Source organism: Coffea arabica, chromosome 2e (assembly GCF_036785885.1).
Source record: "Coffea arabica cultivar ET-39 chromosome 2e, Coffea Arabica ET-39 HiFi, whole genome shotgun sequence".
Lineage (NCBI taxonomy): Eukaryota > Viridiplantae > Streptophyta > Magnoliopsida > Gentianales > Rubiaceae > Coffea > Coffea arabica.
In genome coordinates this window covers 4788417-4800486 of record NC_092313.1, presented here as the reverse complement: position 1 = coordinate 4800486, position 12070 = coordinate 4788417, and the positions used below count along the sequence as shown (strand labels likewise).

General features: G+C 36.4%; 2 protein-coding genes across 3 annotated transcripts; one reads left to right on the top strand and one right to left on the bottom strand.

Annotated features, from left to right (window-relative positions):
* The first annotated feature begins 4076 nt into the window (after nucleotides 1–4076).
* Nucleotides 4077–6370, top strand: LOC113730275 (peroxidase P7-like). The gene is made up of 4 exons (XM_027254861.2): nucleotides 4077–4339; nucleotides 4816–5007; nucleotides 5387–5552; nucleotides 5733–6370. Exons 1-4 carry the CDS (start codon nucleotides 4127–4129, stop codon nucleotides 6125–6127), a joined length of 966 nt encoding a protein of 321 aa, XP_027110662.1. The 5' UTR covers nucleotides 4077–4126; the 3' UTR covers nucleotides 6128–6370.
* A 4388-nt stretch (nucleotides 6371–10758) lies between these two features.
* LOC113733466 (LOB domain-containing protein 15) lies at nucleotides 10759–12070 on the bottom strand. 2 transcript variants are annotated; one of them, XM_027259831.2, is made up of 3 exons: nucleotides 11859–12070; nucleotides 11449–11710; nucleotides 10759–11330 (listed from the first exon to the last, which is right to left on the bottom strand). In XM_027259831.2, exons 1-3 carry the CDS (start codon nucleotides 11870–11872, stop codon nucleotides 10914–10916), a joined length of 693 nt encoding a protein of 230 aa, XP_027115632.1. In that variant the 5' UTR covers nucleotides 11873–12070; the 3' UTR covers nucleotides 10759–10913. The 2 variants fall into 2 exon arrangements, with proteins under 2 accessions (XP_027115632.1, XP_027115633.1); XM_027259832.2 differs by having other exon boundaries at nucleotides 11449–11707; nucleotides 11859–12068.

The window sequence follows — 12070 nt, the reverse complement described above, 5'->3', positions numbered from 1 at the left end:
AGCGCCACCCCAACCACACCCAGGCGTTAGGTGAGGTTCGATCCCACGACCTTGCGAGTGGTTTTCCAGCCGCAGACCGGGTGATCTAACCCCGGGGGGCTAAAAAAAAAAAAAAAGAGTTTTCTGATACTACTAATTTTAGAACTTCTGTTCTGCCTTGTACTGGTTTCAAGAAGGGATGGTGCTCGAACACTTGGGTTGTGTTTGGATTGCATTTTCCGTCATTTTTCATGGAAAAATTACTGTAGCGATTTGATATATGTGAGGGAAAAAGGTGATAAGGAAATGTGATCACGGAAAACGACAATATTTTCCGACGAAACAAGCAATCCAAGTATTGATTTTCTGCGTTATGGAGCACCCTTTTTTTAAATTTTTATTTTTGGTATACTTTCAATCAAAGTAGTCAATAAAATTAATTGGATAATGACATGAAACTGTCATTCGTGTCCATGATTTCGACATTGTTCACCTGCCTAAATTTTTGGCAAAATTATGCTTTCATTCGGCAAGCTGTACATTTTCGCGGTCAAACTTGCGTTGTGCATAGCCATAGGTGGCAGTGCTCGAAAGGCTTTACACGGAAATAGTCAAAAGCTGTGTTAAAAAGTAGTAGTAGTACTGAAATCAAAATGTCAAGTTTTAACTTGGACTCTTGGAGCTTGCACAGGCCAAATTAAGATGAAATTTTGCTCTTCGTAATTACCTTCTTATTTATGAAGAATTTGACATCCTTTCGTCCTGTTATGTTGTAGACCGAGATGGGAGGGTTAAAAAAAAAAAAAAAAAAAAAAACTCCCTTTGATGATGAACATTTTCTTAGCTTCTTTATATAAAAAAAAAGAAGATGACAGGAAGCTATTAAATTTCTCCGGATAATTGACCAGATAACGACTTGGAAGGCTGACAATTTCAACCAGACCCATTTCAACTAGGATAAATTATAATATTAATCACAATTAATCATTTGATTAATTATTGTAAACAGCGAAGCAATTTCAGTTGACCGAGTAAATTACGTAAAATGCAAAGACAATCATCTACTAACACATCCTGCATATTTCAGATACCATCTACGGGTCTTCTAAAGTAAAGACCAGCCGTAAAGGTTGACCTTTCACGATACTGGAAAAGATTTAGGTGATATCCTTTTGAAAATCACTCTCCCATGAAGTATATTTTGGCTTTAATACAATCTCATCTTCTTCTATTCTTAAGTTTTTAAAATTTTAAGTGGGGCAAAAAGCAGTAGTGAGTATATAGCGCACTACAGTGGATGCTTCTAATTTCTATTTGTCACATCACCCATGTCCCAATTCAATGACTTGTACGTCTTAAACTTCTTGTATTGCCTTCGAGTACAAGGGGCGGCCATGACTTGCCTTGGTTAAGGTCCAAAATGGCAATGACCATTCTTAAAGTTTTCGTAAAATCTTCATTAGTTGTTGATATAGTAAGTTTTTTCTTTAATATTTTTTTTAGTGTAAATAGGAGGTCTCGATTTCGAGATCTTTTACTTACAATTTCTCGTTCTGTACCATTCAATCCATTATTCTTCCTTCCCAATAGAGTAGGGTTAATGATATTCATCTTCCCCCAAGTTTTTGACCAACTTATAATTTCACGATCATAACCAACTTGCATTTGGTGAGTTGGCTATTAAGTGAAGTATAAAGCATAACTATAAGTCAAGAGTTTCAATTTCCGTACCCACACTAAAATTCAAAGAATGCGTGGTAATACACCTCTTTGATCTAAAGGTGGGAATCACTCCCTCTAACCTTTCTTTGTCCAGCAAAGCCTTCCCCTAGATAGATTAGAGTAGAATTAGGAATAAGATTGATAGTGCAAGAGTTGATGATTGACAAATATTCACTGTCATCAAGTAGAATGACAGTCTTAACCTCCCAGGACAAGTGCATATTGCTTTTGCACAAGGTTGCTGGGAAGAGGGAACGTCTAGTTTGTGGGATTGTGCCCGCCACCGCCATGGAAGCTTCTAAAATTAATTCCTTATATCATTCATTTTTTTGAAGAAAGCAAAACGCCACGCCTTAGGTGGTCAAGTGTAATTTCAGAAAACTTCAAAAAGTCACCTCTTTCTTATCAAATAAATCTACCCTTGGCGACTTATTCTGACATTTTCTTACTCCGGTTATTGTTAGTAGTTTGGCACTAATTTACATCTATAGAAATTTTATTACTATGGATTTTTTTTAAGTTAATAAGGCAATTATTTAAAATCTATAGGTTGCTTTTCTATCACTGTATCTCTTCATAAAAGAGAAGTTTAACAGGTTTGTGACTCTTATCAGAAGAGATGCTAACAATTTAAAGGTATTTGATAATGGCAATTGAGACAAATTTTAGCGTGCAAGTTCATATTCAAGATCAAGAAGTTATCAATTTGGACAGGTCAAACTACACCAGACGGACGGACAAGTTTCTTGTTATCACCATGAACGTCTTCTATGTCTCAAGTCCTGATTTACAACCAATGCCATCTATTTCATTGTATTATGACTGTGAGGTGGCTATGTCTAATGCTTATACGATATACAATTGAAAATCTAGACATATCAGCCTTAGACACAAGTATGTAAGAGATTTAATTTCAAATGGTGATTATTATAGTCTATGTGAAATCTGGGAATAATTTAATTAATGCTCTTGCAAAAGCTTTTCCTATAAATTTAGTACAAAGTACTTTTATGTGGATTGGAATTAAAACCCTTATTAAGCACCAACAATGGGATACTCAACTTCTTCTTAGTAAAAATTAAGACTTGAAGTTTAATGGATAAAACAAGTTGTTGATATGTAAGCACTAGAATTTCCATTTCAAAAGTCCTGTTACGTTTAGAAAGAGTGAGTATAAACTCTTAATACAGCATATTGGTTTAAATGTCTTGAGTAGCTGGGACATTATAAAAAACTCCACCCATATGAATTTAGAAGTGGTGCCACTTCGCCGAGAGAGTTGGGTAGTCTCTCATAAAAATTCTTGAATAAACAGGATTAATACATGGCCATCAACATGCTAAGGCAGTTAAAACCTCTTGGAAAGTAAGATAAATGTAATGTGTGCTGTGTACTATACAGAGAGTTGGAGTTCAATCTTTGGATACTATCAACTTTATAGTCTTGTGCACCAGGGAATAGTTCAAATCAAAAGACACCTTCTTTACGCATAATACTTGTTGAAAAGAAAATCCAAACTAGTGACAAACTAACTTGTGGGGGATTGTTAGTAGTTTGTCACTAATTTATCGTATTTAGAGATTTTATTACAATAGAGAAATTTAATTTAATAAGACGGTTACTTAAAATCTATAGGTTGATTCGGTCATTGTGGCTCTTCATAAAGGAGAAATTTATCATATTTATGACTCTAATCGAAAGAGATCTGTTACTTTCCATTGTTAACAGACTTTCTCCCTTCATTATTGTGACAATAGACTTTATAAGATTTCAATCAATACGTAATTGAGGGATACTTTTCACATACTTGTTTAAAAGAGTTTTATTAATTATATCTTGGAGATATCAAATACCTTTAGGAAAGTGAGATCACGTCTCAAAGCCATTGCTGAATGAATAGTTACTACATGCAACCTGGCAGCGGCTTTATCTGAATTCTGTGTACCTTAGATCTTTATTAGTTAAGAAGTCTAGTCAAAATTTTAGTTGTTCTTGTCGGAAAAGTCCACTTGTGCTTTTATTCTCACTATCTCTCGAGTCTTCACCAAATCAAAAGATTAATGTTGCTTTATTGGACCCCCTTTTTGACAAAAACTGAAGCATTCTCCATCTTTTTTGTGCTTAAAAAACAATTAAGCTGCTTTTTTAACTTTAAGTTTACCAGTTCCCTTCTAGTATTGGTGTCAATTTCTTGCATGGGTTCCTTTCAAGTGGTTCCTTTCAGACGTAGGGGAGAAATGCCATGCAAGCGAGTCTTCGAGTTAGGTAACCTGCCGTGGCCAACACAAGACGAAAAAGTAGTCCACACCGGTACTCATGACCCTTTATATAAACTTCAGCTTTCATCAGTATTTTTGCATAACAAACATCTCCGTTAATTTTCATAATCAAGCTTCCTAGTTATTGTTATTTTCCAGATCCACGAATGGCTTCATTCCCGGTCTCTTCGAGCTTAACTATCTGCATGCTCTTCCTAGTTATAGGAAGCACTTCAGCTCAACTTTCAACTAATTTCTACTACCACTCTTGTCCGAATCTTTTTAGCACGGTCAAATCCACAGTGCAATCTGCAATATCAAAGGAAGCCCGAATGGGAGCCTCTCTCCTCCGCTTATTTTTCCATGATTGCTTTGTTAACGTAATTCACCTTGACATCTTTGCTTAAAGCTTGACAACCTGCATACTCCTATATATGTACTATATATGGCTACAAACTTACTTCTAAGCTTCACATTTCTTCTAAGCACCTAGCTTAAACTATTTTGGTCTACATTGATTTTGTTGACATGCATGGCTCAGTATTGTTTGCTTTTAGAGTTTAAGTGTAAAGAATAGCATGTTAAATTTGTTCCTATAGCGTCTTGTCGAGCTTTCGGGCAACTTTTAGGGACCCTGCAAATGGCATGCAGAAGTACGACGTTGGGCGACAGGTCCCACACAATGGCCCGACATCTAACAGCTTTAAGAGACAGCAAATTAATCAAGAAACTGATTATTGATCTTAACCCTTTTTTTTAATGTTTTAGCTGAAACATGTTGACGTAGTTGCAGATTATAATATCTGCCAAAATCTACATGTTAATAACCCAGTATATGCTGGAATTTGCATTGCAGGGATGCGATGGTTCAGTCCTGCTTGACGACACTTCCTCCTTCACAGGGGAGAAGAGGGCAGCTCCTAATTTCAATTCTGCCAGGGGATTTGAGGTGGTCGACAATATAAAGTCAGCTGTGGAGAGGGCATGTCCCGGTGTGGTCTCTTGTGCTGACGTTTTGGCCATTGCTGCTCGTGACTCTGTTGAGATCGTAAGTTGCTGTGTCCCCCTATTTTACTACTGCAGATAAGCCCCCCAACTCATTCGACCTACTAAATTTTAGTTGCATCCATCCATTGCATTCTGATGCAAGAATCCATGCCTTGCAAGTAACTTTAACTAAAAATTGGTTGTGTTTAGTGATTAGCGCCAACCAATAGCCCTTTGCTTTTAAGTACTTAATATGACGCGTTTATAGTTTATTGAAAGTGAATCAAGTGTATGATTGCAATAATCTCATGCATGCTGTCCCAAGAGTACTGTATTACTTATCTTTTATTAATCGAATCATCACCTAATTAGTGTTGATAAACTGGTCAACCAATTAGTAAGTTCATGCGATTAAATTAATTATGGTTTGTAATCCGCAGCTTGGTGGCCCCCGCTGGGATGTAAAACTTGGAAGAAGAGATGCTAGGACTGCAAGTCAAGCTGCTGCAAATAATAGCATTCCTCCGCCAACCACCAATCTTAACGCTCTAATTTCCAGATTCAGTGCAGTTGGACTCTCTAGCAAGGACCTCGTTGCTTTATCTGGTTGAACTACTCTCTCTTTTCAGACTAGTTATTCCTCGTAACAAAATTCAATAAATACCTTGCTTAAACATGATTTCTTGCAAGATATTCAAGTTGAATTAAGTTCTTTCATTGAACTGGCACGCAAAATCACAGCTGAAAATCAAATTGCAAGATCGCTAAACTTGGCAATGATTTCAGGATCTCACACGATTGGACTAGCAAGATGCACAAATTTCAGAGCACGCATCTACAATGAGACCAACAATTTGGACAGTTCCTTGGCTCGAACAAGGCAAAGCAACTGCCCAAGTGTTAGCGGATCAGGGGACAACAATTTGGCACCTCTGGACCTCCAGACTCCCACAAATTTTGACAATAACTATTTCAAGAACCTTGTTAACCGAAGAGGGCTGCTTCACTCGGATCAACAGCTATTTAATGGCGGGTCAACTGATTCAGCCGTTAGAGCATATAGCAACAACCCAGGCTCCTTTGCCTCTGATTTTGCAGCAGCCATGATCAAGATGGGTGATATTAAGCCTCTCACTGGATCCAAGGGCGAGATTAGGAAGAATTGCAGGAGAGTTAACTAGACCAGCATTTTCTTGTCTTTGGACTACATTCAAGAAAAAGATTTGTGTGCTTAATATGTCAGCAGTTTTTTTTTTTTTTTTGCGGGTTGTCATGCTTCTTCGTTCCCTACTAGTATTGTCTAAGACACCATTATAGTTAGACGAATGCTTTTAATCATAAAGGTACGAGTGTACTTTCAGATTTTCTTTGAAAATCCTAAAATAACCACATTTTTATGCTTATTAAATTACTCTTTCGTCTTCCCCTCTTTTCCTCTTCTTTTTTTTTTGCACCCCTTTTTTGTCAATTAAGAGATGAGAAAAATGCAATTTTGGTATTCAAACTTGACACATGAGCGGTTTAGTCCCCAAACCTTGGATAAAAACAAATTTGGTATCTAATTTTTCAACTTTTGAGCATATTTAGTACCCTTGACGATTTTTTCCCCAAATTACTACGGGAAAGAGTCACGTGATAGTTACATATCTAGCAACTATTGTATTAAAAAAAATCTAAAAAAAGTTAAATATCTTTCTGACACAAAGTAATAGGCTTAAGGACTAAATTTTACATTTTTTGACATTTTTTTATACACTAACTGCGGGATATGTGACTGTTATGTGACTCTTTCCGGTAGTAATTTAAGAAAAATTTATCAAGGGTACTAAATGTGCTTAAAAGTTGAAAGATTGGGTACTAAATTTACTTTTGTCCAAAGTTTGGAAACTAAAGTTGCTCGTATATCAAAATTTGGATACCAAAACTGCATTTTTCTCTTAAGAGATTAACCTAAATAGCTCAAAAAAGATTTCACTCTAGCAACAGAAAACAAAACCAAAGATCAAAAGAGAACGGGGTTAAAGAAAGACGAGGAATTAAACCTAATGGGCCTTTAGACGAACATTGATTTACATTTAGCAGGCAGACACTTGTTCATCGCCACGTAGTGCCCAACTGCACCTGGATCGGCATAATGGTTAACAGCAATTGATAGCCCTACCCCAGAGTTCGTGTCGTGTGCTTTCCAATTCATTGGACCAACATTTCGAACACAATCGTCATTTATGGCATCAGGCCCAAAGCTAAAGCCTCTCTAATCTTCTAGGACAAATAATGCACGTTTTGTCTGCAATAATTCACCATATATTATTTCTTCCTCTTCACCAGACACCCCCCGTCCCCTTTCCAAAAACACAAAAACACACCTTCGCCTTTTATATTTTAAGCTTTATGTTTTTGGGCTGAACTTCTAAGTTCAATGCACATATACACGGAGCTTGAAGCCCATTTGGTAACATAGGAGATTACCTATTTGACGTGGCCCTAAGAGAAAATCCCTGCCCCATTATTTCTTTAATTTTTCCTTCATTTTGTATTTACTTATTCGAAATCTAAATCATGTGATGATCCGACTAACTTGCACCAATGTTACAAGCTACCCCATGTGTCTCTTTTAGAGATTAATCTTGTCAAGCATGAAGTTAATCCTTGTTGTAGTCAAGTTTCTTGCCTCAGGACGTTTTTCATTACAATGAGTTTTGCAACCATGCTTATTATGGGCGGACATAACATTTTTCATTTGAGAAAGTATTCATTGCTGAATAAGTGAAAGAGACTGCATTACAATTTTTCCCTTGTTTTTAAAAAAAAAAACATGTAAGGGGCAAAATATTATGCTTAAGAAAAATCAGAAATCTAGCCTTCAATCAAATGTTCCAAACCATTTAAGAGGGTTAAATGTTGTTCGATATTTGAATGTCATTCATCGTCCAGTTGGTTAGAAATTTTGAAAGTGTCAATACAGTTCATTTAAAACCTTCGATGATCTTTTTAACGTCTTCAAATATTTTAAAGAATATTAGAAAGATGCAATGTTAGTCCAGGAATCTATAAATGATCAGAAACTCTCTTCTATGTTAACAAAGTAAGAAATATTTTTTGCAAATAGGAATCCCAACGGGAACAGTTACTTATAGACACTAGTGAAGGCAAGATGCAGCTTCGAATGAGGTCAAGGGCAACCCTTTTCCTAACTTTAAAGTTTCTTCTCATAGCTAGGGAAGTAACGAGGAGATCGAGTTATCCTTGTTCAATCATTTTCTTTTTTCTATTTATCATTTGAAAAAGAGAATTTATTACATAAAACTGATGGAATAGGCTTCATCGTTGCCTTGTTGGGAAAGAAGGTCCAAATTAATGACGACAAAGATCAAGAAGTGAAAATCTCAGGTAACGTTCGGATTGTAGTATTGTATTCAAATAGCTGGAATTCTTTTTTATCTCATCTACGTTACATTTTTTCTTCATAAAAACTCCAAAAAATAGTAATCCAAAACAGATCGCAACGCAGCCTTACTTTTGTCCAATATGAAGATCGGAACAAGGTGAATAACATAGCGACAAGGGAATGCATATATATAAGAATCCCACTATGTGATCTAAAGCTAGTCTGAATAAGAAAGCATATTGTCGTTATTACTGATTACTAAACCAGCAAGTAAGTAGCTCGAAATCTCATACTGTTAGCAACAAATTCGTGCCAATTATGAAACAAACATTGGCAACTACAAACATTGGATCTCTGAATTCACGTGCTCATGTTCACATGAATTTTGGCCAATAATCCATATGATACTACCATAACCTTATTATTTTAACGTAAGGGTAGTACTTCGAATTAGGAGTGTCACGTTGGAGATGCACTATTATTGGCAAAAAGATTAATTAGTGTATGGACAAGTTAAGATGCCACCATCAGAAGCAACCGCGACTTCCAACCAAATTCCCATCACATCTATATTCTCTATATATATTACTGCTTCTAGACACAGACTTTTGAATCTGACTTGAAAGGAAAGAGACTCCTGAATTCACCATTCATTAATTTTTCTGACCGTAGAAGGAAAAGATCTCCTAGATTCTGTCCTGTCCGATTCAAATAGGTTCGTATCGTATAAATTTTACAGCTTTTGATATAAATTCGCGTAGTTGGATATAAATTTGAATTTGTCAGTTCGTACGCCTAATTTGATGGCTTATTATACCAAAATTATCTAGATTTGTGCCAAATCCCAAATGTAATAAAAATTACGTAAATCGATTTGAGTCGGATAGAATTAAACTTGTGATGATGGCCTTCATCGAATTCTAGTTTGTTCACTGAGTATTTCATTTCCTTGGGTGAAATCTACACGCCAAGATAACCCAAAGCCAATACAGCATACGCATATATATGTATAGCTGGCAAGGATTGCTGACCGTGTAACAATACACGATCCCATATATATAATTGGAAGCAAGACTCGTAGCTTCCAAAGATTGCAATTTCAATCATACACCACGAGTACAAATCAAAGGTTTACAAATCATTTGCTCTATTCAAATAAGATGGCTATTTTATTTAGTTCAAGGCAATTTAGCTGCACAACAATGAACCTCGTACTCCAATGACATACTTTACTTAGTATTCCAGAAATAATAATGCCTAAATTTAGCTTTTCTTTTGGGGAAAAAAAAAAAAAGCATTCATGATTTCGATCGAACATTAGCGTATTAGCTGTTCATCCGGTAACTTCACAACGTCATTAATTAGTAGCATTATTAGTATTTGTTTTTTGAGAATACATACAAAATCCGGTTTCATTGTTGATCTAATCACATCACGCAAATTTATCATGAAAGTTTGCCGACTGGGCTTTGTTTAATAACGTGTTAGATTCTTTCTTTGCAGCCAGCTTATCCCCGCACTTAATACGGAGTTTCAACATCGTGGGATATAATCAGTAAATTATGCAAAGAGATTAAACTATCAAACTGTAAATCAGTCTAAGGGAATAAAAAGGAAAAGAAACAGTGGAATTCAGGTAAAGGACATTGGCGCTGGAATTCTTTGTGATTATTCTAAACGCAAGTACGTCACCGGCATTTACAGTATACCTGCTCATCTAAGCCTACGGTGACCGCCCAAGATTAAATTTCTAGCATTTCAATATCAACTCTTATGCTTGGATTGAGGAATTTGATGAAGGATTTGAAATCCATTCAAATAACTCTAATTGTTTGAATTACTTAATAGGCATTTGACTTTGTAATACATAACAACTATTAAAATATGTTTTAAATATTAGAATAGTTGATAATTTACAAATCTAAATACCTCTTAAATAATATTATAAACAACTAGAGGGGAATTTGAGAGGATTTCAAATCTTTTATCAAATATTCTGCTCAGAATGACAAAAAGGAAGAGACGACCCCAGTCATTCCTTAAACTGACCGTCAAAAGAGACTCTGAAATTAATGTAATGTAAACTCAATTTCAGCTAAATTTCAATTAGATCGGAAAAAGAAATCGAGCTGGAGAAAACGAGGCAATATTATCACCTAACAAATTAGAGCCAAACTTAATAGTCTCATTCACCGACATGCAGAAAAACCGAATAGAGACACTGTTAAGGTTTTTAAGCTCCTAATTAGCAGGCTGATCAATCATAATTTAGAAATATACATGAGGGGAAATCATTACAGCCCTTCCCTTACTCTTCCCAGTCCAGAGATAATCATATTCACGAAACAAATGGTCTCCATTTGGATTTCATGAAGACCCTAATCTATATGTGTATCAAAAACGAATTCACCTTGCTATTTGACGTCAGAGGAAAAGGAAATATAAGATCATAATAAATGAGAAATAAATTTACCACTTTTGTTCAAGAACATAAAATACTAATAATTTATCATATACTTGTGTGCCCCCCTTGTTCGTGGCTTTGATCAATAACGGGTTTTTAAACTAAGAAAATCAATTTAGCCAAAAAAAGAAATATTCTCGTTGGAGATGGTGCTAAAATCGGCGGCAGTACTAGAGGGTGGGGAGTACATGGAAGAAGAGGGAGATGTATGAGGAAGTGAAGGGGGCGGAGGGGGCAGATGCGGCGGAGGAGGAGGGGGAGTAGGTGGCAGTGCAGCAATAGAAACAGCCCCAGAAGAAAGCAAGGCCAAATTAGAATTAGAGGGCACATGAATATTAATGTTGGAGGTTTCCCTAAATCTGTATTGCAAAATTTCAGCCCTTACTGCGTTGAGTTCTGCTTGCAAAGATTGAACTTCTTGTTGTAAAGTGGAAATTGCTCCCATGCATCCGTACACTGGATCTCTTAGCCTTACATTTGCCTCGTAAACTAGACTATTTGCTGCATCTGCTCTTTGACTTTCTGGAACTTCCTGCGGTTGTTGACAACAAAAACAGCATGCAACGCAAGTAATTAATATACCATTTGATCAGAAAGTTAAAGATTATTGACTCGCGAGTCAAGGAGGAAGAGGGTTTGGATTTAATCACCATGAGCATCTTGGAAACATTACTTGCCCCAAAAACTCTGTGGACTGAAGCAAATTTTTGGGGCTCGTGAGGAGAAAAATATGGAGAAAAAGGGCACTCTTGAGCACAGCGTCGTCTCAAAAGTTTACAAGCCGCACAAGGTGTAATAGTGTTAAGGGTTCCTCCTCCATCTCCTCCCAACATATGTCTCCTTCCCAACTGACTGCTGAACACATCGGATTCTCTCTTGATCTTCTTCCCAATCTCCTCAAGCCTCTCCCTGCTAAAATTAAAATCACAAAACAATAAATTGATTATGATTTATTCAGGCGCACGAGTACCCTCCAACATCGGGTACTCGGGTCTTTTTCTTGAACATGTTATGTTGTACACCGTAAACGCTAGTGATGATCAGAGGTATCATGGATTACCTTTCTCTAGACATTCAGGCATGCTATAATTGTACGGAGCTGGCAGCGGATGTGTTTGTGCCCACACGGGGGAGGAAAAGGCAAAGGAGGGTCTGAAAATTAAGAATAAAGTTAAAAGGAAAAAAAAAAAAAAGGAAGAAGACAATAAAAATCGGAAGAGGGCTTTGAAATTAGAAGAGAGTGCTTAAAAGGCAAGACATACAGGAAAAAGA

What these genes read in the sequence shown, in the direction of transcription:
- LOC113730275 (XM_027254861.2), top strand. Translation starts at nt 4,127, where the DNA reads ATGGCTTCATTCCCGGTCTCTTCGAGCTTAACTATCTGCATGCTCTTC. An exon ending in CTCGTGACTCTGTTGAGATC is followed by an intron (nt 5,008 to 5,386) that starts GTAAGTTGCTGT and finishes TGTAATCCGCAG; the next exon opens with CTTGGTGGCCCCCGCTGGGA. An exon ending in GGACCTCGTTGCTTTATCTG is followed by an intron (nt 5,553 to 5,732) that starts GTTGAACTACTC and finishes CAATGATTTCAG; the next exon opens with GATCTCACACGATTGGACTA.
- LOC113733466 (XM_027259831.2), bottom strand. An exon ending in ATGTTTCCAAGATGCTCATG is followed by an intron (nt 11,331 to 11,448) that starts GTGATTAAATCC and finishes CAACAACCGCAG; the next exon opens with GAAGTTCCAGAAAGTCAAAG.